Source organism: Anguilla anguilla, chromosome 6 (genome assembly GCF_013347855.1).
Source record: "Anguilla anguilla isolate fAngAng1 chromosome 6, fAngAng1.pri, whole genome shotgun sequence".
In the NCBI taxonomy this organism is placed as follows: Eukaryota; Metazoa; Chordata; class Actinopteri; order Anguilliformes; family Anguillidae; genus Anguilla; species Anguilla anguilla.
This window is the reverse complement of record NC_049206.1, coordinates 7,189,492-7,214,989: the sequence shown is the minus strand read 5'-3', so window position 1 is coordinate 7,214,989 and position 25,498 is coordinate 7,189,492. Positions and strand designations below refer to the sequence as shown.

The 25,498-nt window shown below is 45.6% G+C and overlaps 1 protein-coding gene across 5 annotated transcripts in view; it reads right to left on the bottom strand.

Annotated features, from left to right (window-relative positions):
- The window catches only part of astn1 (astrotactin 1), a 323,396-nt gene that overhangs the window by 107,305 nt on the left and 190,593 nt on the right, over positions 1-25,498 (bottom strand). For all 5 annotated transcript variants that reach the window (XM_035422531.1, XM_035422532.1, XM_035422533.1 and 2 more), the window contains one exon: positions 10,643-10,770. In XM_035422531.1, the coding sequence (XP_035278422.1) occupies positions 10,643-10,770 (128 nt within the window). The remainder of the gene's footprint in view (positions 1-10,642; positions 10,771-25,498) is intronic.

Below are 25,498 nucleotides of genomic sequence, written 5' to 3'. Positions count from 1 at the left end.
CCGGCCCCGAGGGTCGGGCGACGGGTCAGAGGGAGGAGCCGATCCCGAGTTCGAATCAAAATTCCCCCGGAATATCCGCCGCTCGTTCATTCGATCGTCCACAGAAGCTCCTCTCTCTCTCTCTCTCTCTCTCTCTCCCTTGATGTGTCTCCTCCTGCCTCGTGGGCAGGTGACGTCAGCGCGAGGCGTTCAAATAAAATAAGAGACGGTCGGTCGGTCGGTCGGTCTCCGAAGACTCGCCGCGTTCTGTTTCTGCAGCCGGGGGGGCGCTCGCCGCGCTCGCGATGCTCGTCACGGCCGCCCCCCCCTTAAGGCTGCCGGACCCCTGGCGAGACCCCCGCTGTATTAATTATCACATCTAATGTCGTCCGTTAATTAATTGACGTTTAATGCGGGGGGGGGGAGGCTCCCGCATTTCCATGCAATTAATCAGTGTCAGCGAACAAATCAAACCCCAAAAGTGATTACCGTCGAGGGCTGCTCCCAAAATTGAATTTTAATGGCGCTCGCTGTCTTCTTTGTGTGCCAGAAACTGTGGTCTGTGCTGGTGCCAGGCCCATATCACTTATTTATACCCGGCTTCTGTCCAGAGACTATGTGCCTCTTTTTTTTTTTTTTTTTTTTACACTTCTGAGAAGTCACAGTAAAAAAATATAAATAAATAAAAATCTCCATTTCTTCAACCTTGGTGTTCATAACTAACGTGTGTTCCAACCTGTATATGAATAGAAGAGCAGCTTTCAGATGAAAAAAAATGTGAAAATTAATCTGATGAAGAATACGGACACTGTCGCTATTTGCATTTATGCAAATGTTCCCCCGCAGAACACGAGCAGCGGCTCACAGCTAGCATTGCTGAGCCTTGGTTCAGGCCGCACAGTAAAATCTTAATTATCCACGCTGCCAGGGACCGAGGCAAGTCCGGGCAATCTGCAGACCTGTAAATTCAAATTACCTTGGCAACCAAACAATTAATTGTAAGCGCATTAGCGGCCAGAAACACGCGGAGCCGTGTTAATGGATTCCTCTTTCCTGTCCGCGCTGTTCCACCAATTAAGAGCGGACACGGCGAAGAGCCACAGGCAGCGGGGGCAGCGGGTTCCAGTCCATCGGACAACTGTAACATTTACAAAATAATAACATTTCACAACGAAACGCCTTTTTTTCCCCTGATGTAATGATACAGAAAAAGATAACCCAGGTGGATCTTTTAAAAAAAAAAATTTTTTTTAAAAGATAACCCAGGTGGATCTTTTAAAAAAAAAATTTTTTTTTTAAAACTGTTTCGTTTATCTCTTTGCCCAGGAGAAACGCGTATGAAAGCTGAAGGCTCCATTTTGATGGCGAGAACAACGGCAGAAGATATGAATGCAGTTGTTTATTGCAGCATTTGTATCGGTGCTTTATACTGGCACTCTGTTACATCAGTGGTGATTTTATTGCTTGTACCGAGCCAGTGTTACACAACTCTACCGGCGCAGTCATGTTATAATGGACTTCACAATGCACTGCAATAAATGTGGCTTCAGTACAAATATACACATGTCGCACTGATGCTAGAAGACTCCTGCTAGAAGCAGGATTTGGATTGTGTGAAATATAAATATACTGTAAATATTCATACTGAAAAACAAAACAAATTCATCTGTAATCAGGAATGAATTAGTGGAGATGAATGAAAGGTCACATGATGCTGTATTACCCACATGACAGACAGTCGTGCTGTATATGAACACGCATGGCCTCTGCAGACCTGTGAAAACTGAAATAATGGCAGCCCTCATAACCCCTTCTGTAGCACCATCCCCCCCCCCGACCCCCGCCCCCCCTCCCCTTTTAACACAAGCCTGAAAATGACATACCCAAAATAAAATGGTTACCATTTTTGAGCCCTTTTGACTACAGGCATAGTCCTGGTCTCTGCTGAAAGGTAGCTCTGGGGTGTCTCTTTTCCAAGAGTCATAATTTCTCCAAATATCCCTGAAACAGTCACAGAAGCTAACAGAATTCTGACTGCTTGGCCAGTACTGGTCAGAGAAGCTTGTAGGTGAGCTCACTTGTTCCGTAGAGTATATAAAAACCACAGATAATAATATTCCTATGCACACAATATAACAAAATGGACAACAGTGACAAGTGCAAATGATTTTGGGACTAAAAATTACTCTGAATTTTGTTCGCTGGATCCTTACCATGATAAGAAACCAACATTACCCTGGTTCGTGCTGTCTCTGGATTTTCAAAATGCGAAGAAGGAGAAGAGCCTCCCAAGCTTGTTCTACAGCTCCACCTAGAATCTTCAACTCACTTCAACGTCTTTTTTAAATGTATGCCTGCATACGCGTCTGCTTTTGTTCTGTGTTCGGACCCTTAAAGTAGACTTTTTTTAGGATTCAAGTAGTAACTGCCAAAAAAGAAAAAAAAGGCGATGTGAATGGAGCGCGTTGTTCAAAGCCTTTCAGCTTTCAGCTGAAAACTTTCAGCTCTTTCTACTACTCAGTCAACAAGGCAATTTCTGTACGCCAAACAAAACAAAATTGCATTCTCCGTGAAAAGCGGAACCATTTTTCTAATCAAATATCAGGCCATATTTAAAATGCATTGCGCAGCCTTAGCACACACCATAAATTATTCTCCCCCCAAAAGGTCTGACATTCTCTTATGCCACCAATTACAGTGTGACCTAATAAAATATAGATTTTCTGCTGTCTCATCGCTGCTGTATTTAAAGTCACCGGGTGTCAGGAGACACAGTGAAGGGACGAGTACCCCCCCCCCCCCCCCCCGCCCCCCCCCCCCACCCTAAGGGCGCCATATCCGCGGAAACGAAAGGGCTTCAGCTTTTCCGTTTCCACCTCGCCTGTTTTGAGCGTCTCTCCCCCACCTCATGCCTGAATGCAATCGACGCTCACACCGGCCCACAGGGCACCTTTAATGGCCGCCGCTTATTTGCAGTCGTGAGTTTTGTCGCCGTGCTGAAATGAACACAGGAACAAGCTGTGGGACTCAAAAAACGGACTGCTTCAATTTTAATTAAATTTAATTTTTTTTTTTAAATAAGGAAGTTCAGTAACAATTGCATCAGACTGCTTTCCCATGCAAACTCACTGACCTCACACTTGAAGCACATATCTCCACATTTAAAACAGTGGCACACTGGCACTGGGGATTGATCGGAGACAGTGGTAACCCAAAAAAGCAAGGAGACATATTTACCAAGAAACAAAGGCATCTCCGTCCCCCTATCGACTCATTAACTGAGGGGCAGTTGCAGCGTGCTTAGCTCGAGTTTCAAAACTCAGGGTTAAACCTCTTGACCACAGACTGCATTACAACTGGAGCAGCTGTACAAAGGTGTGGAATATGGATTAGCTGTTCCAGCGGAAATGCAGCTTAAACCTGATGTTTAAACTCAGGCAAGGCATACTGAAATTGGCCTGAGAGTGTTTTTTGTTGTTGTTGTTGTTTTGATTTGCTTTGTAATGCCTGTCATTATCTTCTGAGAAGGTAGATATCCTCTTTGATTTCAACACCTAATGTGATGTTACTCAACTCTATCCCAGGGATCTGCAGAAAATATGTGTTTCCAGCTCAACAATCCTTTGAGTTAATTACACTTTCGTGTTATTTTAACTTGAGTAAATGATTTGGATTTGATATACCTCGGCAAACATCCTCTAAATGTCCTTAGAGAAACAGAGAGCTTATTTGATGAAAAGAAGCATAAAAGTGGTTCTTAAATTATAAATGTTAATTTAAAAAAATCCCAAAGAAAATATGCATAACCACTGTGCAATGCGACTCCAAAACATCAGGGTAGAGTCGCAGGTGGAAAAACATTTTCTCTTCAGTTTGCTGTCTCAAACAAACAAAAAGTCCAGTGACATTTAAATAATTCAGTTCTTTTTGTGTCCTTTTGCGCGTTTCTCCTTTCCCAGGGTACAATGGAAATGATTCATCAAAAAGTGCAACTCCTAATTCACCTGTGAAATTGTGGCTCTTTCTGTCCTAAATTGAAGTTTTAGATCTGTCTACTTGCTCGGTGGTTTCAATAAGCCCACGGGAATGGTATTGACCCGAGCTTATAGAATAACGCAGCTCTCCTTTTGCTCTTTGCGGGCCTGAATCTGCCCATTTCCAACTCTGAAGGTAATTACAGCAGGAAGGCCCTGTCTGGAAAGGACTGATAAAATTCTCAAGGCAGATATTTGGCTAGATTTTTTTTTTCTTTTTTTTTTTTTACTTTCCATCGACAGATTTGCAGTTGATAGTGGGTCCCGTACATGAAAGCTAAGCAACAAAAGATCAACGACAGAACATTCACACGTGTGTACACACACACACACATGCACACACACAAACACACACGTGCAAACATGCAAAGTCATTCATACACACACCTACACACTTGCATGGACACCACGCACAACAGAATATCCACAGGCCAATGCACCTGGGACACCAGCCATTTCCCCGAAGCTTAAACAGAATAATGAATAATATGCAAGGCAGCTGGATCGGCAGGTCTCAGCAGATTCAGCAACAAAGTCTCTCCGGCCACCAACCGAGTTCCATCAACCTGTTCCAACAAGCTACAGGTGGTCCGAGATACACGCCGGACTTCAAACATTCCGTGGGCCCTCCCTGATTGGACAGGAGTCTCTCTCGGGCCAAACTACCCCGTCACAGCGTGATCCATCCTAGATCTGCATTCAAAAGCTTTCACGGTTTACGATTGAAGTCGCAAAGCAGCTAAAGTCAGCCGTTTCTCAAACCTGTTGTCAGCTGTTTTAGTATGCCAATGGCAGACCTCCGTTTGACGTCCACGTTCACGCGCTAACCCAGCCGACTACTAAGCGACTCGTACGAGACCTCATTTAGACGTCGCTGAGAAATGTGAAAAACGTTTTTTCTACATTTGGTATTTGGCTTTATAAAGTGAGCACTCGGGCACACCTGGCAGCTGTTTTTCTTCTTCTTTTTTTTTAGAGAAAGTGCCAAGAGCAGCACCTCCCCATGGGCACAGGACCACATAGTGGAGTGTCGCTCGATCTCACCCGCTCCCAAGAGTTTGGGGGGGGGGGGGGGGGCGTGTGTGCGTCAGTTTGGGAAAAAAGCGGTAGAAGGTTCTCTTTCTTCATCCTTGTAGAGAGCCCCCCCCCCCCCCCCCCACCACCCGCCTGCCCTGGCTGTGGCTTACCTGCTTCCAATTAAATCAAGATGTATTTGCCTTTCAAAGCTTCCTCTCCCTCTCCTTCCCCATTGGAATAATTGATGGAGCCCTCCGGCCTATGATGAATAGCTCTCCAACAGGAAGATGAATAGGTGGATGAATGTCTTGCCCTGGGAGAGCTGGAGCAGGGAGCGCGTGGAGTTGCTGACATGGTGACAAATACACTGACCGCGGCGCCAACCCGCCAAAACCAGCAGGGGAAGGGGCTATGGTGGTGGGGGGGGGGAGGAGTGGCTCGACAGGTCCTGCCGTTTCCCCAGAACCTCCATGTCAAGCCTACGGCGGGGCCTTGGCGACGGGTATTTCGGGCGACTCTGCCCGAGGGGGTGGGGGTGGCGAGCAGAGGCGCGGGATGGCGGTTTGAGGTCAGCGCACCACGTGACCCGGGGAAGCGGGGATTTGGGCCAGCGGCGGGAAGCTGGGGGGGGGTGGGGGGTGGGGTGGGGGGCAGGGACAGGAACAGCGTTCCGTTCGGGGGGGAGCAGGAGCAGGAGCAGGAGCCAGCCTAATCACTGGGCTGAGCGAACGAGCGAGCGACTGGAGCACGCAGCTGTGACCCCGCCGTCCAAGACGCAGCTGCTGCGTCGCTCTGTGAATCCTCTCACCCCCAGGGGCGAAGCACAGACATCTGTGAAGCCGCACCGGCCCTCCGACAGAGAGCGGGGCTGGCTGTGATGCAACAGAGGAAGCGAAGTGAATGAGTCATAAACGACGCTCTCTCCCTCGGCCCTGCCTTACGAAACGCGCCAGCCTTTACTCATTCCCTGCTCCACCTGGGAGAGAGAGAGCGTCCTGGGGCTCTCTCTCTTCCCATTCCGACCACCCATGTCTGCAGCCTCCTCTTTAAGACCCCGAGGCCACCTCACACGGCTAGCCCGCTTAAAAAGGATGCGTCTCGAAAAACAAACAAAAAAAGAAAAGAAAGAGGTTAATAACAGTTCAGACCAATGAGCCATATCCAGGCCAGGGCTAATAATAAGCACACACTTTTGCCCACCTGCGAGGAGGCACTTCCTGCTCTGGCTGCACCGCGCTGCCCCCCAAAACCGCAGCTATGGGCTTTATTCAGGGCAAGCAGAGCTGCACGCGCTCAGTAACCCATTTCCGCAGCTGGATCCTCGACCAAGCGGCAGAAGGCAAGGGTCTCTGCTCCTGGGTGCAGTGCCACCGTCCCCGGAAGGGATTTGAACCCGCAGTCACGGTCCGGCGCAACCGCAGCCGTCCGCTACCTGAGCGTTACGAGCATGCGATAACCAATCTGAGCGTCCTCCGGCCAGATGGGGGCGGAGCATAGGGGACGCATTAACTCGTCGCAGTGGGACGGGACTGTCGCCCGCGGCAACCGTGGATAAAAAGGCCCCTGCACCTCGGCAGAGCCCAGATCCATGGGGACAGTCAGTGCTCCATTTCAATTTTTTTCACCCCATCCAGCCCAAATACACCCCCCCCCTAACAAGAGCCTGTCTTAACTGATGTTGTGGAAGGTCTTTGGCCCATCAGTCAATTATCTTCAACATGACCACGACTCTGCGAGAGGGACACCTGTCTTAACCAGCCTTGCTCTGGCCCCCGCTTTATCCCAAATGCTGACGCGAACTGGCAATCCTTTAAAACCCCCACTGGGCAGCCGGGAGCTCCTGTAAGGGTGGCCGAACTGCCGCCGTGACTTTTAATTAGCACAAGCTCTGTATCCGGTGTGACTCGCGAAAACAGTTCACACCAAGCCAAACAACCTCTTTTTTTTTGTGTGTTTGTTTGTTTTGTCTTTTTCCGGACTTTCTGGGGTTAAGAAGTCGGAATGAAAGGATGAAACTGAAGAGCGGTGTCAGGGCTCTGAACATGTGCCCTCTGGGTTCTGCTGCTCCAAACATCACACCTCAAGCAGAACCCCTGTCAGTGAATAAAAATAACTGCAGAAACCCAAAGACATTCATATATATATATATATATATATATATATATAAGCAGTTTTTTCCATTTCAGAAGGAGAGCTTTGAAGATAAAGGAAGCTCTACTGATATCCGCGGTGACTGACACAAAATAAAAAAATAATAAAAACAGTGGAAATGAGCATCACCTTTCATGTCAAATTAAATGACTCTTCCTCTCTTATACATTTATACACTTTTATGTGCTATGTATTATACTATGTGAAATTCGGTATTTTTCTCTTGATGAACACAGGTTAATTCACTCACATTAACTCGCCAAACTGTACATTCGAAGGGGAAAAAAATATGCATTAATATGTTGATCATAGGTAACGACTCAATGCGGGCCAGTATCTACGCTATCACATTATATGTGTAGGCATTTAGCAGGTGCTCTAGGGCAAATTACACTCACATTATTGCACGCAGTCCATTAAAAAGGCCCGACATTTACTGGAGCGATTCCGGCTAAGCACCTCGCTCGAGGGTAAAAGGAAGAAATGAACCTGAAACACCGGGAACCGAGTTCCCTAAACATAAGAGCGCAGTGTCATGCATTGCACTGCTGAGGAGAAAACCGAAACCGAGCTCCGGGACCAGCTCCTCCCGCCCCCCACCCCCCCCACCCCCCCCGACGAAATGCGCGAGTTCACCAGCGCAACCCGCTCTCTGGAACCCGAGCCCGAGAGGAACCGCCCTGAGGAAGTCGGCCGAGCTCATTTGCCGATCGGGGCCAAATGTGACAGGCGCGCAGACGGGACTGTCAAACAGGAACCCTGATATTTCAAAGAAGAAGAAGAAGAAGAAGAAAAAAACTGCATTGCACTGACAAGTAAATATTTCCGTAGAGGGAGGGTGGGGGGGGGGGGAAAAAAAGTAGAAATAAAGAAATAAAGAGGATGATTTATTCAGTGCTAAAGCCGTCCTGCTGTTAATTTAGCATTGGGCCTTAGAAGCTCTATTCTTCATTGCCAGACAGGCGGGAATCCGCAGCATATGTAACTTGAGCGGGAGATGACAAACGAGGCGTCGTTCTGAAGGCTGACTTACTCCGTGGGTCCGGGGGAGTCTTCTTCCCCCGCCCCCCTCCCGGTAATGAGGGCGGTTTGGTTTTTGACCCCTGGTTCGGCGTCTTCGCTGCCGGCGAGCACCCGCGTTTGCTCACCGGTGAGTAACGGACAGGATTCGAAATCTGCGGGCTAATGAATTCCGAAAAGCGAAAATTGCCCTCTACCCCCCCCATCCCCCCACCCCACCCCCCTCCTTCCCCCCAATGCTTCTTTGCCTCGTGAAAAATGATTTGGCTAATGCCCCTACATCTCCTTCCAGTTATTCATTTGTGAGGAAGATCTGGCCGTGGGCTCGAAGTATAGGCGAGGCTTTTGCAAGTAAAAGACCGGGCCATGGTTGGGGGAATGGGAGATGGGGGGAGTGGGAGCGGGGGTGTGGGGGGTGGGGGTGGGGGTTGGGTGGTGTTTCAGATATACAACCTCACACAATGGAATCTTATTATCTATCACAGCAGCACTTTTGTTTTAAGCAAACCGCATGTTCGTACGAGGGAAGGCGTGGGCAAACCCAAATTAGCCCTGACAAACGCCACGTGATTGAGACTACTAAAGACGGCGCAAGTCAATCCTTCACAAGCACTCTTCAAAGGGCACTTTTTACATCTTTTTTTTTTCACAAATGGGTTTTCATTTATAGTTTTTATAATCCCACTGAAACTGCATTCAAACAGAATTGCTTATCAGACAGCAATTATAGCACGAGGACGCCTCTTTCACGGGCGATTCCGACGCCAAAATATCCGTCAACAAGTGCCTCTCCAGCGGGCATTGATCACATTGATCAGGCCGCGTCCGAGAAACTTTTCTTGAAAATGAGCTCGAACGTTCGTAAACGCTTCCGAGACATTTCTGCACGCGGTTAAAGTGCTGACCTAAATAAAAAAACGTCTCGCGATTAATCCAATCGATCCCCCCCCCCGTCCCACTTTCCGGCAGATCCGGACGCTCGCCTCCCCGGCTTCTGGAGCCTCGCTAATTAACAGCTCGTTAAAGACGGGGGTAAGAACGGGTCGTTGTTTGCTTACCGTACTGCAACCAAATAACCGGAAGAGGTGCGCAGGCCCTGCGCTTCTAATGATCCATCATGGTGAGCCCTCACTTTTCACCGCCCGGTCCGTTCCGGTTTGAACCCGAGCCTCGGACGATCGCGGAAAAACGACAAGTCGCGCGGGGGCGGAAAATCAATTCGTCAATTTTAATACGCGCGAGGGTCACGGCGACGCACATTTTGATGTTGTGGGGGGGGGCTAGCTACCCCGGGCGCTCAGAGACGGCGGCTTCGCTCGCTGGGCCCGACCGCGCGCCGAACGAGCCGGACCGAACCGGTACAGCGCCACCGCTGGCCGTTATAAACCGCTACCGTCTGTCCAGCGGCTAATTCCGTTACGTTTACGTCGCAACGTTAGCCGGTACTTCGTTAAGAGCTTCCCCGTTAATGACTCGTGTGAAAAGTGTGCACACAGTTGCAAACGCATTGTTGTTTGCTGTCACGACCGTGAAGCCCGTAACTCATTTACATTTACAGTGTGCACATAAACATGTGCTGGGGAAGGTGGGTACAATGCGGGCCATCTTGCCCAGGGGTTATGAGCACAGCGATCGGATGCATTGTGGGAAACTGGTTTGAAATGAATTGCTTTTTTATTTTTTATTTAAAATTCTGATCATGCCCACAGTTACTAGTTTTAAAGCCTTTTAAAGCTCTCATACATATAAAGTGGTTTTAAAATAATTTTGTTTTGATCGCTATGCAACTGTGCTCAGACCACGTTCGTTTAACATTTCCCAAAATGTTAAATTGTGCGTATTTGATTCCGGGGCTCAGTCATGCATTTTGATCAGTTTCATATCAATTAGTCCAGCATCTAACATTCCCAGGGGAGATACACCCATGTGACCTCTTACCAGTGCACACGCAAGAACCAGTGGTGAGTCCTGAGCGCAGTGTTAAGGTACTCCAGTGTTAAAGTGCTTCCCTCTTACATATAAAGCGTTTGAGTGGCTGGACATGGTTTGGCTTTTTGGGGCTAGTAATGCCTCTTAGTCCAGGCATAGTGTTGCCTGTCTTATCGCTAGCTCTATTGGCGGTGTTCTGACCATGTTAAATATTAATGGCAGGTGAAGGTAACATCACCTGTGGCTAAAAGTACCTGCTCAACGCCTTAAATGTTGTTACGGTCCATCAACAAGCCTAGCATCCAAAAACAGCCCTCCAATAATGGCAAGTGTTTCTGCGTGGCAGCTCGAAATCGTTCACGCACAGGAACTTACCTGCAATTTCAGAAAGAGCACAGGTGACATAGCGTCGGTCACGCGTCACATTTCCCTGACCCTTAAAGTCCCTGAGCGCGTGCTGTACGAGGCCGCTGCGCGTTTGCGGTGAGCCGCGTGAGGCGGACGCGCCGTACCTGTGAGATACTCGGGGTCGGGCACAGGGTCGGACAGCTCCTCCTGGCACTGCACCTCGGCCGGCACCGACGCCACCACCATGCCGTCCGGGAGCTGCTGCTCGATTCCTCTGGCGAAGTTCTTCTGCCTGTGGGGGAGGGGGGGGGTGTTTGGGGGGGAGGGAGGGAGAGAGAGGGGAGAACAGGCCCCGTCAGATCCGCCGCTCATCCCTCTCTCTCTCGTTCTCTCTCTCAGCCGCGCGTTCGTACGGCGGCATACGCGACCATCCTCTTTTTTTTATTTACGGCACGTCGTTTCTCAGTGTCTCATATTCTCCCCGTCCCGCGGCGTCCCGCCACTTTAGGCTCTTGACAAAGCCATTTGTTATTCTTCACCCCCCCCCCCCCGCCCCCCCGCCCCCCTCCGGTAACGACGGGGAGTCAGCTGCCGCCGCAAACTCATTTCGGCACTGATCAAATCCGCTCAGATGTGTCCAGTCACGGAACTCCGCGTGCCAAATAATCAATGGGCGCCTTCCGGAAACGGTTTTAAAAAAAAGTAAATTAAAAAAAAAAAAGTTTCTTTCGAGCCAAGCGCAGAAGCACTTTGCGATGCGTTCCCTCAGACCTTGGGCGGGAACGGCAGCAGCAAAACCTGGACCTTAAGTTCCTCTCTGCTTCCATCCTTCACTTATTTAGGCCCTGCAACCCTGCAGTAGAGTTGGCTCAGAGACTCTGAGCTTTAAAACTTAAAGCTCCTAGTTGGGCTCAGGGGGTGGAACTGCACGCAGGCTAATGTACGGAGAAGCCCGCTGGAAACGGTTTCTAAATCGCGACCGAATGCATAAAGTATAACACGAGACCCGCGACTCCGCGGATGACAGATTTAAGATTAATGTCTTTCCGCCCGCTCTCACTTCGGTCCCGTTTCAGGACAGACCGCGGGCCTGCACCTTTCGAGGCTGCTTAATTGCATTTGGATTACTGCTGGCCTTTTACCGCTGAACCTGTCGAGCCGTCGGCCGAAAAAACACAAAACGCTGTTTGCAAAAGACACAAATCTTCTTACTGTAAAAAGGGGAAAAAAAAAACATACAGTTGCTACCGACCGCCTCTTCTGCATCGTTGAATAAGCTTGAAGGCATCAGCGCACGTACACAAAAATTTCACTCAGACATCTACAAACTCCAACAAGCCTACTTCTACACCATTGGGGGCCCTCTGGGACACCAAAGATGTTGATCACCTTCACTGTAAAAAAAACAAAAGATGAGATTAGAAGTCAGCAGCGCGCACTTCTCCCTGAAACACAAAGCTAATTTTAACATCAATCTGTCACCTGACGTCCGATTAGGTCTACTCTCCAACCCCGTCTGGAGAAATATCGCCCAATTTCTTCCGGGGAAGATGTGGCAGAAGAACCTTCCTAAAGAGGCACCGTCACCCACAATTCATAGCTGCTTGGCAAGGAGGAGAGGCACTTACGGGCTGGACAAATACCATTTTAATGAGGAAGGAAATATGTGATCATTAAGCCAGGCCTTGCTATTTTCTGCTCGTTTTTACAAGCTGTTGGGGGAAGCAAATGTTCTAGCGGAGACTTAAGCAGATAGAGCATAACCCTGCAAATGTGACGGCACTAGTTCCACATTAAGCACAATGTCTGTGACAGAAAAGAACATTCTGCTATCGGGGAAGCTTTAAATATGACAACTCTGAAGTGATTTTCCTTTCTTTCTTTTCCCCGCATATTAAAAGGTAAAGCACTTATCTGCTTAAGTACGTGTGGATGTGGCGGTGGTGAATGCTGCTCTGCGACAAGGCCAACAACCTTTTTTTTTTGTAAGGGGAAGGCGACGCGTGTTTGACACGTGTTTAAAGTGCCTGCATGCACGTAAATGGTGTTGTGTGCATTGGGATCTGCAATGCCACAGATGAGAACACTACATGCAGCGTACTGCCTCTATTCAAAAGAAAGATTGAATATGCGGTTCAATCATTTATTCAACATTTCGTTTTTTTTTTAAATGCATCTTCAAGTGTACCTTGTTAAATGGTATTGCAATTAAGAATGTTGAGTGCTAGCAATCAAAGCAAACACTGCCTAAAGTTTTCATAAACTGGATTTACACGCATGTTCATGCGAAAAAGTCATGGAAGTATTGATATCACTTCGTAATTATATGATGTACACATGCTATGCCTAGTGTACAATATTTGTTAATAAATCATTAAAAATGCTGGAAGGTTTGTATGAACTAATGTATTTTTTTCTTTATGAATATAAAAGTAAATGTATCAACCAATTATACCTGTAACCCACTGTAAGAAAAAATAAATTATTAAATTCATAACAGGCGAATCTGGGTCCACTGACTAGTTCTTTTCTTTTCCTTTTTATAGTTTGCTTTACTCTAAAATCAACTGGAATATGCACTCTAGGACTGAATAATTCATAATAATAATAATTTAATTGTGTGAATCACTCATACGGGATATGAATTGTGCAAGACGCTCTTTATATGAGTCAGCTGTGGTCGTTAGATGAGTAAAGACACTAAAATAAATATTGTAGTTGATTTTTACATTCCCTTTAAGATCTAGTGAATGAAATATCTAATTCACTAGATCTTACATTTCAAACATTTTTGTGCATTTTCCAATCCAAAAACAAATTAATTGGTACCATTCTGTTTTAACGGCATGTTACAAGAGAAAACACGTATAAATATAAAGTCAAAGTCAGACACATTAAGAAATAAAACAACACTCAAACACTTAAGAAATCAAGGGTGGGAATGTTGCTCTAGGCAAAATGTGTGGGTTGCAGACATCCGATTGGCCGAAAGCATGGCCTGACAGTGACTAATCTGTGCCATTCTGAGCAATGCCGTTTGTACTCAGGAGCGTAACTGAGAACAAACAGAGACTGTTAACCAATCTAGTCAAAAGTGAACGGAATTACTTGTCTTAAATGTTCGCTATCACAGTGCGGCAAACGGTCAAAAAGCAATGAGGTTTATCACCCCTAAAATGGGCTCGCGAGCGGCATCGATTCAACGGATAAACATTCGCAGGAAAAGCACATTTATAAAAGTTAAGGCGTGCGTTTTCACGAAACACACACGGCGCTCGCCCGTGCTAATGGAGCTAATTTCGAGCTCGCTCGCGCTAACTTTCTCGCATTCGCACAGCATTTCCAGAAGAGTAATTATGAAAATTAAGCCACGCTATATATCTACTGCACCCCATTAAGCTGTTTTTTCATGGGGGTCAGTGGACCAGAGCACTTAGGCATCCATTAGTATACTTTATGTGCGCTGCAGTCAAAAGCACAGCAGCTATCTCTATACTGGCTTCCTCGCTGGAGGTGCGGTTCTGTTTCAGAGCAAAAAAAAATGTCCTTTCTACCTAATGAGCCAAATTAGCTTTTAACATTCCAGCTGAAATGATGGTAACACCCACCCCCCCCCGCAACACCCCCCCAATACATGCCTGACTTAATGATGGATTTCCCATGATTCATTGCTGACCAGTAATTACTTTTTTTTCCTTGTGTTCAGACCTGCACCGTAATAAAACCTTTTTTAAAAATATATCCGCATGTACAATAATGTTTGAGCTCAGTGGAAGCTGTTAAAAAATTGAAAACATGAATATATTAATTTAACTGTAATTTGAACTCGAAAACCATATGATCTGAGCTATAAATACGAATACTCCAGGGAGGGGGACAGTGGATTGGTGGATTTGGCTTTTCTTGATGAAGGACAAATCATTTTAAATTAAAAAAGAACATGCATACAGTCTCTTCAGTGATGAAGCATTTTTGTACGGGCTACAGTTGTGGATGTGCATTCATTCTGTGAAGCAAATGGTGCCAAATGATAGGAAAAGGTCAATGATTAGTCTGAAGGCCAGGAAATATTACAGCAAAATATGGTGAAACCTGAACTGAACTGGACCGCACAGCATTATGGGATAAGCTTTCGTCTCAGCCGTTTGTTTACAGGTACTGGTTGGGCATCAACCCACAAAGGCTTTTTCAAAAGCAAAAAAGAGGGTGAGATACAACTAGACAGTTTGCACTCTTTGGAGAAAACTAGGTAATTTTGAGTGGATGTCAGTATAGATATATTTTTTTGACTGGACTGCATACTGTGTTTACACTGGAGGTTTTATAGCTGCATTGTTGTTTATTCACTCGCTCTCCACCTTAGCTGATGTGAGGTGAGCGTTCTGGTGCAAAATGGCTGCCGTGAATCACCCAGGTGGGTGCCACACATTGGCGGTGGTTGAGGTGAGTTCCGACCCTTCACTGTATAGCACAGTGAGCGCCTGGGAAAGTGCTGTACACATGCAATGTTTCATTCATTTATTCATGCATTCATTCATTCATCAGAGGTTTTTAAATTTTTGTTTTTCCATTGTTTTTAAATTGCTACTGAAAATCTTTGCCGAAGCTTTCAATGTTGTACATCGTACCTTGTTGCACTCGCACATTTACATTTAAAAAGGATGTTTACATCGTTTTGCATGATAAAAATATTTTTTTTAAAGAAACTGATTGCTACTATGCGGTTGTCAGAGTGTAAGCTTCTGATAAATTCTCCATGGTGTTCTAAGTCCTATTCAAACAAATTTTGGTAGCATTAAAAAAAAAAACTGCTTAATATGTAAAATGTGTCTTTGTCTTTTATCATAGAGTGCCAGCATCCATGCACCCAGCTCCTGCTGAATTGCTGAAGCTAAGAAAGCTTAGGCTTGGCCAGTGCTTAGATGGGAGTTTTGGGAGACAAAACTAAGTTGCTGCTGGAGGTGGTGTAGGTGGACCACTGGGACGTGATCAATCCCCAACGCCCCTGGGCAGTGACGGTGATGCTGTCTTTCGGACGAGACGCTAAACCGATTTCCTGACTCACTGCGGTCAATAAAGACCCCATGACACTTGTTGCAAAGAGTAAGGGGTCGGCTGGTGTCCTGGCTAAATTAGCAACCTGGCTCTCTCAACTTGCCACCTAGTCATTCCCTGATGGAAACATTTTTACAGTAAAGTACTGGCTACTGAGTTGCATTACATTCACAGTTGATATGTGAAAATACAGGTGCTTACTGCTATTTGGAAGCAGTCGATTACGGTTACCAGTAGCGTACAATGCAGTAACATACAGCTATATCCCAGTAATCTGTGGTCTTGTTTGCTGTGAAATCATAGTATACAATTGTAATTTAATAGTAATTTGGTGTGAATATGTTACAGTAAATTACTGTGAATAGGTTAATAGTAAATTGCGCTGTAGCTTACAGCAAAAGCACCGCAACTAGTATCTCGTAATTTACTGTAAATTTCATATGTATATGATGGACACAACAGCATGATTGCAATACATTTTATGGACATAAATTGAACTGAATTGCTGATCATCCTACACTTCTAATATGGGGTTCCTGTACTATGGGTTTAGGACTACAATAAGACCATTCTTTTTAAAGTTCTGCAGCAACCAAAAAAATACCTGGCAGCAAAACTAAACATAAAAAAGAGTCATCCTTCAAAAGTGCTTTCCTTCTTTTGAAAAGTTAAGGACTAACCTCCTGTGGTCTAAGACGGGGTTGTCTTCAGTAGCACATGGGCAGCAGGATGAGAGAGAGCCAGGACTGGAACAGTGTTGGGCTGTGAATGTCAGAACTACAGAACCGACGAGAAAGGGCAGGGCTGGGTTTATTACTGTAAATGCAACCTAGGAAAGAGAGCTGTGTGTGTGTTTGAAGCTTGTAGGAGAAATGGCAGCAAAACTTCTTTTGGTAGAAACTAATAACACTGGTATTTCGAGTTCATGGGCCAGCCAGACTTGGATGGGACTCAGGCCTTAGACAGAAGTCTTTAGACAGGAACCCGGGGGCAGGATATCCACCGGGTTTTCCCGCAGTACTCCTGAGTTTCTCCTGAGTGCAGACGGGTTTTCAGACAGGCGAAAATGTCACTTCCAATGTACTGAAGTGTGTACGAACAGAGAAAAGGAATGCTCAATCCCATCCAACTGACTATGCTCCTTGGAATTTAAACAAGCTTTTTTAGTTAAGCAAGTATACATTACAGTGCATTGAAACAGCATACTCAAGAGACCTCCATAAAAATAAACGAACGAACGAACGAACGAACAAAACGAACGAAAATGAATTAAATGCATATATTTTAATGGTTGCATCATATTTCTACATCTTCATTATTATGAACACTAAGTGAAAAAAATTGCTCATTTTCAAATATCGATACAAAAGCAAGAGTGCTGGTTTATGCTGACAAACAGTCTTGTGTGTTTCACAGGCTGCTTAGAGTGGCAAAGTTTTAATTAATTTGATCTGTGTCTCTGCTAATGCACCTCGTTAGTACTAATCAAATACAAACTCGGCTTACACAGTTCATATTCATGTCGTGACCTCATCTAATGACATTGTCTAGCTTGGAAATGATACCACAATACCACAAAAATAAAATAATTATTTTAATGTATGTGCATTTGGGACCGTGTGTAAAATATTTATTCAGTTTTATCGTACACTATGCTGTGCAGTCCAACATTCAATGTGTAACTATGAGTACACTATATTTATCTATGTATAACTGTCACTTTTTGCCCAATGTTGTATTTCCAGTGTAAAGTGTCGTTGTGACAGTAAAACATACTATACAAGTAAAACTGAATTGAACTGAATTTAAAAATTAGAGTATGGTGTCTTATCATATATGGTAACTATAAGTACACATATTATAGTTATTTATGTATGATATTTGCCATTTTACTTTTTTGATATATAAGTAAGGTGACATCATGGCCGTCCCTAGTTTATTATCTCTGTGCATTCATCACCGTGGAGATGTGATGTCATAGATTCTGTAACCCAATGAGAACTCTGCAGTGATTACACTCGAGGCAACTCTGTGTTAATCACCTTTCCAGGAAAAACAAGAAAGCTGTGCGCTGCCAAAAATATAAACCCCCCCAAAAAAGAAATAAATAAATAACTCTTCTAAGGATAGACTCCAGGGGTGCGTCAGGGTAGTACCACCAGCTGCCGGATGATAATAATAAAACCGTGAATCCCTCGCCAAAATTCGACCACATGCAGCGCTAGATAGTCTCATGCTGAAATATTAATTGACGCGCTCTCTTACTGTTTGCAAACGTTCACAGAGAAGAATCGTCTGCAATATAATGGTGCGTGTGCGTGTGTGTGTGTGTGGGGGGGGGGGGGGGGGGGGGGGGGGGCAGGTGGGTGTAAAAGAGAACATTATAATGATCGTGAGTGGTTTTATTTATTAAGTAAAGAAAATCTTGTATATAGCCACAAGGCAGACAAATAAATGAGTTAGCAAGGAAAAATAAATAAATAAACAAGTAAACAACTTTCTGTTGTAACCCACTGCTGTGGCAGTCATAAAACAACGGAGAATATGCACCACCGAAATCTTAATAACGGGGACTTGGATTAGCTCTCTCCTCGGCGTGGAGAAATGTGGAGTAATTACAGCACTGCCAGCCCACAGGAAGATAAACTCCCAGAGGCGACGGGTGAACCCGCAGGAGTGATGAACACTTTGTGAGCGCAGTTTTCGCTCGGTAGACATCTAAATCCCAGCTCGGACCGAAGACTCGCGAACGCGACAAACGGCGACTGATGACTCTCTGTGACGTGCTGAAACTCAGCACCTGATGACTCTCTGCAACGTGCTGAAACTCAGCACCTGATGACTCTCTGTGACGTGCTGAAACTCAGCACCTGATGACTCTCTGCAACGTGCTAAAACTCAGCACCTGATGACTCTCTGTGACATGCTAAAACTCACCACCTGATGACTCTCTGCAACGTGCTAAAACTCGCCACCTGATGACTCTCTGCAACGTGCTAAAACTCACCACCTGATGACTCTCTGCAACGTGCTAAAACTCGCCACCTGATGAGTCTCTGCAACGTGCTAAAACTCGCCACCTGATGACTCTCTGTGACATGCTAAAACTCAGCACCTGATGACTCTCTGTGACATGCTAAAACCAGCCACCTGATGACTCTCTGCAACGTGCTAAAACTCGCCACCTGATGACTCTCTGTGACATGCTAAAACTCAGCACCTGATGACTCTCTGTGACATGCTAAAACCAGCCACCTGATGACTCTCTGTGACATGCTAAAACTCAGCACCTGATGACTCTCTGTGACATGCTGAAACTGGGCACCTGATGTCTCTCTGTGACATGCTAAAACTCGCCACCTGATGTCTCTCTGTGACATGCTGAAACTCAGCACCTGATGACTCTCTGCTACGTGCTGAAACTCAGCACCTGATGACTCTCTGCAACGTGCTAAAACTTGGCACCTGCGATCCACCAAGTTGAATCGTCTACAACGCCAAGCCTTGGCTTCAGCCGTTCTGAGACGGGAAGCTCACACAGCTGCAATGCCTCTCATCCAACAACACTCTAAAACGGTTTTGTCCCATCGCGAATCTTCGGTCTGAATTGGGCTTAAGGGAGAAACAGGATTTTCACCTGAAAGACTGGGACAGAGCGGGATGAGCGGTCTGTCCGCTTTGTTTCCTCAAAAAAATTTCGGCAAATCTTAAAAGCCACAGCCAGGAAACCGAAGACACCCAAAATATGTAAATGGGACAATTATGATGAGATGACAAGGACATGCTGATCCGATCGAGCAGAGAAGGAAGGCACCGCGTGATTCTTCCAACCGGTCTAATCAAATATCACGTCTGGATATCTGTTAGCGAATATGCAAGGATGAACTGATCCAATTTCATTTCCATTTATGATTCAGACTTAATTGGAAATATGAAAAAAAAAAAGTGAATTTGCACATGGGCAAATACTGTCACTGTTTCATCTTTTCATCTCCGACTGTCTTCACATCTTCAGAATGTGAAAAGTACATATATATTTTTTAAATCATCATAGTAAAACAGTAATATTTAAATCACAATTTCCGAAACACTCTTTATCTTTTTAAAGTAGATGGCAAACTGTACTGGCTAAACTTAGAACCGTGGGCCGGATGAAATAAATCAACAGCTTAGTGACGATTTTGGCACTTCGCAGACACTAGTGTTAGGAGAGGGAGGTTTGAGAGTGGAGCTAACACGAGCTGTCAATCATCGATCGAAAGGCCCGGGTCTCCACAGCAACACGCAGCGATTGGCTCAACCCGGTGAGTCACTGAACGCGTGCTGTAGCCCCGCCTTCTAAGGTTGCATGAAACTCCCCATGCTGTCGTTAGCATACCCCCTTACTCAAGGGTGCCATGCTGATATTTTTAATATTTTCCCCTTGCAGTGCAATATATACGGAAGGAATTCAGGCGACGTACCGTTCCTAAGGGTAAAATCACTGTGCCTTATATGGGATTGGAACTTGCAACCTGCGCATTTTGATGCAACGCTGCTCGAAAAGTTTGAATCAGACAGCACCACACAATGCATCCATGCCAGTCTTTAACAGACAGCACCACACAATGTATACATATATTCTTTTTTTAAAATAAAGTGACACATACAGCACATTAATGCGTGCACATGCAGTCCCCTGGGACCTTAGCATTGTTAGCGCGAGGCCCCATCCAAGCAGAGACGCAGGACACACAGTTGAGAGAATCACACCAGACACAACTCTCTCAGAAGTTCAGCGAGAGTCTTCAAAGCAGCGCTGCTCGTCGTGGTCTGAGAGCCGGGGGGGGGGGGAGATCTCGCGCTCTCGCAATCGCAGAAGCACGCCGGGGGCGCGCGGCTATGGATCTGCGGAGAACGCGCGATCAGTCATTCCACAGAGAACCCCTCCCGCTCTGCTGTCGACGCAGCGAGGCTACGCACCGCGATCGTATCTTTCAGTAAATCACAACAGGAACAAAGCCCCAGCGAAAGTTCCCGCCTGCTCTCGCTCGCTCTCGTTCTCTCTCCATCTCTCTCTCTCTCTCTCTCCCTCTCTTTCTCCCTCGCTCTCATTCTCTCTCCATCTCTCTCCCTCTCATTCTCTCCATCTCTCTCTCTCTCCCTCTCATTCTCTCTTTCTCCCTCTCATTCTCTCTGTCATTCTCTCTCTCCCTCTCTTTCTCTCTCTCCCTCCCTCTCATTCTCTCTCCCCCTCTTTCTCTCACCCTCCCTCTCATTCGCTCTCTCCCCCTCTCTCTCTCTCACCCTATCTCTCCCTCTCTTTCCCTTTCTCTCCCTCCCACTCATTCTCACCCTATCTCTCTCTCTCTCCCCCCTCTCTTTCTCTCTCACCCTATCTCTCTCACTCTCTTTCTCCCTCCCTCTCATTCGCTCTCTCCCCCCTCTCTCTCTCTCTCTCTCACCCTATCTCTCCCTCTCTTTCCCTCTCTCTCCCTCCCACTCATTCTCACCCTATCTCTCTCTCTCTCTCTCCCGCCCTCTCTCTCTCTCTCTCTCTCATTCTCTCTCTTACTCTCTCTGGACTGGAGGCATCATCTGAAAAGGATTTGCAGTGGATTAAATAAATGAGGCCTCTTCCATTTTTTTTTTGCGCTATTCACAGCTACGGCTGCGATCAGCGCCGCTGAGGACGAATGCGGAACGAACGCATCCCTGAAGAGCGGGGCCGTCACGGGGTTATTTACAGAGGGGGGGGCATCTCACATTTCAATCACCCGTGATTGCCGTGACAACAATATGCGCTAGGCATGCAATTATCATGACAAGTGGCTCTGACAACGGCCATCATTCAAACGAGCAAGGTCGCCGCGTCGCGCTGCTCCACTTCCCGTAATGGACGGGTGAGTTTCATTTTCCACCGGGCTCCACGCAAGACGCGCTCCGGGGCAGAAAGGCGGAGCGCAGAGCGACAGGCCACCCTCTCAGTCGGGCCCACGGGCGGAGTAACTCACGCGAGCTGAGCGCAGCACGCTGAGCCAGCTGGCGCAGCGGCTAACGGCTAACGGCAGTCAGCTCCGATAGCGGAGCGGAGCGTCTCCCTTCCCGCCCCCCCGAGACGCGCTAAATCCACCCAGAGGGGGCGGCTCGCTGCGCTCCAGACCTGGGTAAAAATCCGTATTTGTTTTGGATTCAGACACTTTTCTGCGCTCTGTTGATCTTGCCTGGTGTAACTGAGCCTGCCAATATGACCAGAAGGCCGGGGTCTGCACGTTTTTTGCGAGCGTTTCATTGGTTTCAGTACACCAGACGGGATCAGAAAAGCGTAGAAAAGTATGTGAATCCAAAACAAATACGTATTTGACCCAGGTCTGCTGAGCGCTGAGAGAGAGAGAAATGCACTCGGGCTGACGCTACGCGAGGTGGGACATCTCGAAAATGTCCGTGAAAGGCAGGTGCTGTCGAGAGCGGGACCTCACATGGAGTAACTGTCCAGGGTGAGATCACGTGTGGCTGAGATCTGACCTCCATAGCACCAGCCCGTATGGGCAGCCATTCTGGCTCAAAAGCAAGATGGCTGCAAAAAATAAAAAAATAAAAAAACTGTCATAAACACCTCAAAATAGATATTGACAATTCCACAGGCCAACCACCTGGCCCGATAAAAATAAATATGCTTTTTTCGTGGAAGATTCTCCCGTTCAAACCTGGCAGTTATCACAGTCATAATGTGGTATGTTATAAAACAGATGTAAACCCAATGAAGCCAGGTCATTGGATTTAAGAATTCATAACACAGTTTACGCTAAATTATATAACTAATTTTTTTTTTCTTTTTAGTTATAATGCACTGTAATGTGGTGAGATGGCAAGCACCCACAATATGCTTTTTGACATAAGCTGTAATGAGTGAAAAAATATGACGTACTGCACCGTACTGAAACAATGTACTGCAATTGCAACTGCAGGTCAGTTAGCCTGGGGTTCAATAAAGCAGGCTGTGTCCAACAGCGTGGTACAGTAACCGCTGACTTGCTTCTTGGGAAAGGAGGAAAGAATGAACGAGTGAATAAATGAATAAATAAGTAAGGTAAATAAATCTGTCTCAGTCACAGAGAATCAACTGCTTTAGGGGAAAAAAAGAGCAGATTGAATGACACAGTAATGTCAGCTGCGACAATGGCCATTGTATGTACATTTTAACCCTAACCCTAACCCTGCTTTAGGGGTAAAAAAAAAAATAGAATACTGAATGACACCGTAATGTCAGCTGTCACAATGGCCATTGTGTGTAAATTCTATTTACATCATTCTCTCACATAAAAATCACACTGCGGGCCCTGGGACCGCCTTTCCCAGAATCCTTTGCAGTTGGAAATGCTTGCAGAGGGCAAAATGAATGGCCGCAGTCCAGTCAGCACGGCTAAAGGGGGAGGTTCATACATGTACAGTACCTCTAATGCACTCAAACACCCCCCTCCCCAAACAGCAATTCACTTTCACCTAGCCATTACACTGCCAGGGGTCCAAGACAGATATAGCTAAAGTACTGAACTAATAATTAAACGAATAGGGGACAGAGCATACAAGTTTCATGAGCTGCTGTAGGCATTGTATATTATTGTGCTATATTTACCTGTTGGAAGCAGAACTGAGGCAGGGGGAAAGAAACATGAATAATGTAAGCGGAGAGGGAGAAGACTTCAAAGTGGCTCTGTGATTAATTTATTCTGTCAGAGAGCTATGAGGCCTTCATGGAACATGACAATGCCTAACCAGCTGGACAACAACGGCAAATTGGCAGTTGGGATTGTTCACTATCAGGCACAGCAAAAAATGAATAAAAATGCAAATGTTAAATGCCTATTTTATTCCTTTAGTAGTAGTAGTAGTAGTAGTAGTAGGAGTAGGAGTAGTAGTAGTAGTGGTAGTAGTAGTAGTGGTTGGACTAGTATCACTTGGAGTATTAGAACTTTGAGGCAGATTTACAGCAGTAGCATTGCTATTGTGATCATATTTTACTGAGTATTTTGTGTGTGTGCGTGCGTGCGTGCGTGTGTGTTACAGGGTCAAGCAAAGATAATGCATGAAACAGATAAGAGCTTGAAAGCATATCACCGAATGATCTGCTCTGGTAAAAGGACAAACTCAAATCATAATGACTCCACGGCGTTGTTCTGATGGCTGATACGATATCTGTGAATAAGATCAAGCGCAGGTCAGCTGAATAAAAATGATGACGATGGAAAAAATTGAAGCGCATTCCTTGCCTGACTGTAAGTTATTCAGGTCTTTTTAGAGCCTTTTTCTTTTGTATATCATATCATACCTGTAAACCTCTCAAACTGAAAACAAAAGCCCGGTTTCTGAACTTATTTAGGAGGAAGTGCCATTTTCTATCTGAAAAAAACAAAATTGGATTTTTTTTCATACTATGCAGAAACCTACACTACAAGGGACATTCACTAAAAATTATATAAATATTATTTTTGTAAATGTTTTCACTGCAACATGTTTTTTTGTCATCCAAGGCAATTGTATCATGTATAAATATATTTGTACAAAAATATTTTAATACTTCATTTTTTTTCTGGATGCATAAATTTAAACAAAAGTGTGATGTTTGCTTTACTGACACGAAAGGTGCATGACTCTACTGAAATATTTCAATTTTGACAAGTTGAATTCCCAACAGATCACCTTCAAACACAGTTCCTCATGGCTCAACCTGCCCAATGGTTCAAGATGTCAGAGCAGTTTGACCATGTCAGTTCTCGCGCAAACTGACTTGGACATTAAATGCAACCATTAAGCTGTTTCCCCAGCTTCTGTTGATCAATCAAGAGCTGAGAGATGCAAAAAAAAAGACTCCCTTTTTCTATCCGTAACACTGAGCGGCAGGGTTTGACTCTGTTGGACATTTGTGAATTTTAATTTTAGTTTCATTTTAATGGGAATTGGGTAGATGAAAACAGTGAGAATCTAACACATCAGACTTACATAGTATTTGCAGAGGTTAATGCACACAGGACATGAGCGCAGGCACTAAGCGTGCTGTACTTATTAACTGTATGGGCTCACGCACTGTGAGGTGACGCCTCACTGTGCGACACTGTGAGGTGAGGATAGAAACAGATGTGTGTGCACAACCTGACACGCCAGATTAGGCAATGCGAAAGGGCAGGTAACTATGAAGTCAATTTTACCTGTGTGGGCATGTGTGTGTGTGTGTGCGTGTGTGCATGAAAGTGAGTGTGTTTGTGTGTGAAAGTGAGTGCGTGTGTGTATGCGCGTGTGTGTGTGTGTGTGTGCACGCGAAAGTGTGTGTATATGTGTGTGTGAGAGTGTGCGTGTGTGTGTGTGGGCGCGTGTGTGTGTGAGTGTGTGTAAGTGTGTGTGTGTGTGTGTTTTATAAGGGTATGCTGCTGGAAAAATAATGAACGAAAGGTTAAAATCTTAGAAGCATCTCATTGAATGACACGCTCTCATAAATGGACAAATATCATAACGGAATACACATGCTCAATCTGATGGAATAGATTGGGTTACCTGGGAGGTCAAGAACCCAGGTAAAGACACTGCTAATTCAGTTCAGCATTAGTTAAAGCCATTCAGCTCAGTGTTTTTGTTTTTTTTTACAAGAAGCACAGCACAGACTGTTTTTTTGTTGACAGACAGCTTGTCCTAAACAACAGACATGCCACCCTAGGTTAATGAGTCTTGGAAACTGTATTTATGTCTTTTATTTATTTACTTCTAATTATTTCATAATTTTATTTTGTTACTGTGGTTATTTTTGTAGCCATGTAGGAGTCCTGGAGGAACTCAGGGGAGAAGAGTGCGCACCATTTAATAATAGAAACGCTGGCCTGGAGCTCTTCATATAATCTTTCTTACTCAAGTTCAATTTTTACATTTTAATTAAGTGTGCAGATAAAGGTATACCTCTGGGTTGGGAGGAAAAGACACCCCACTAAGCAGTTTGG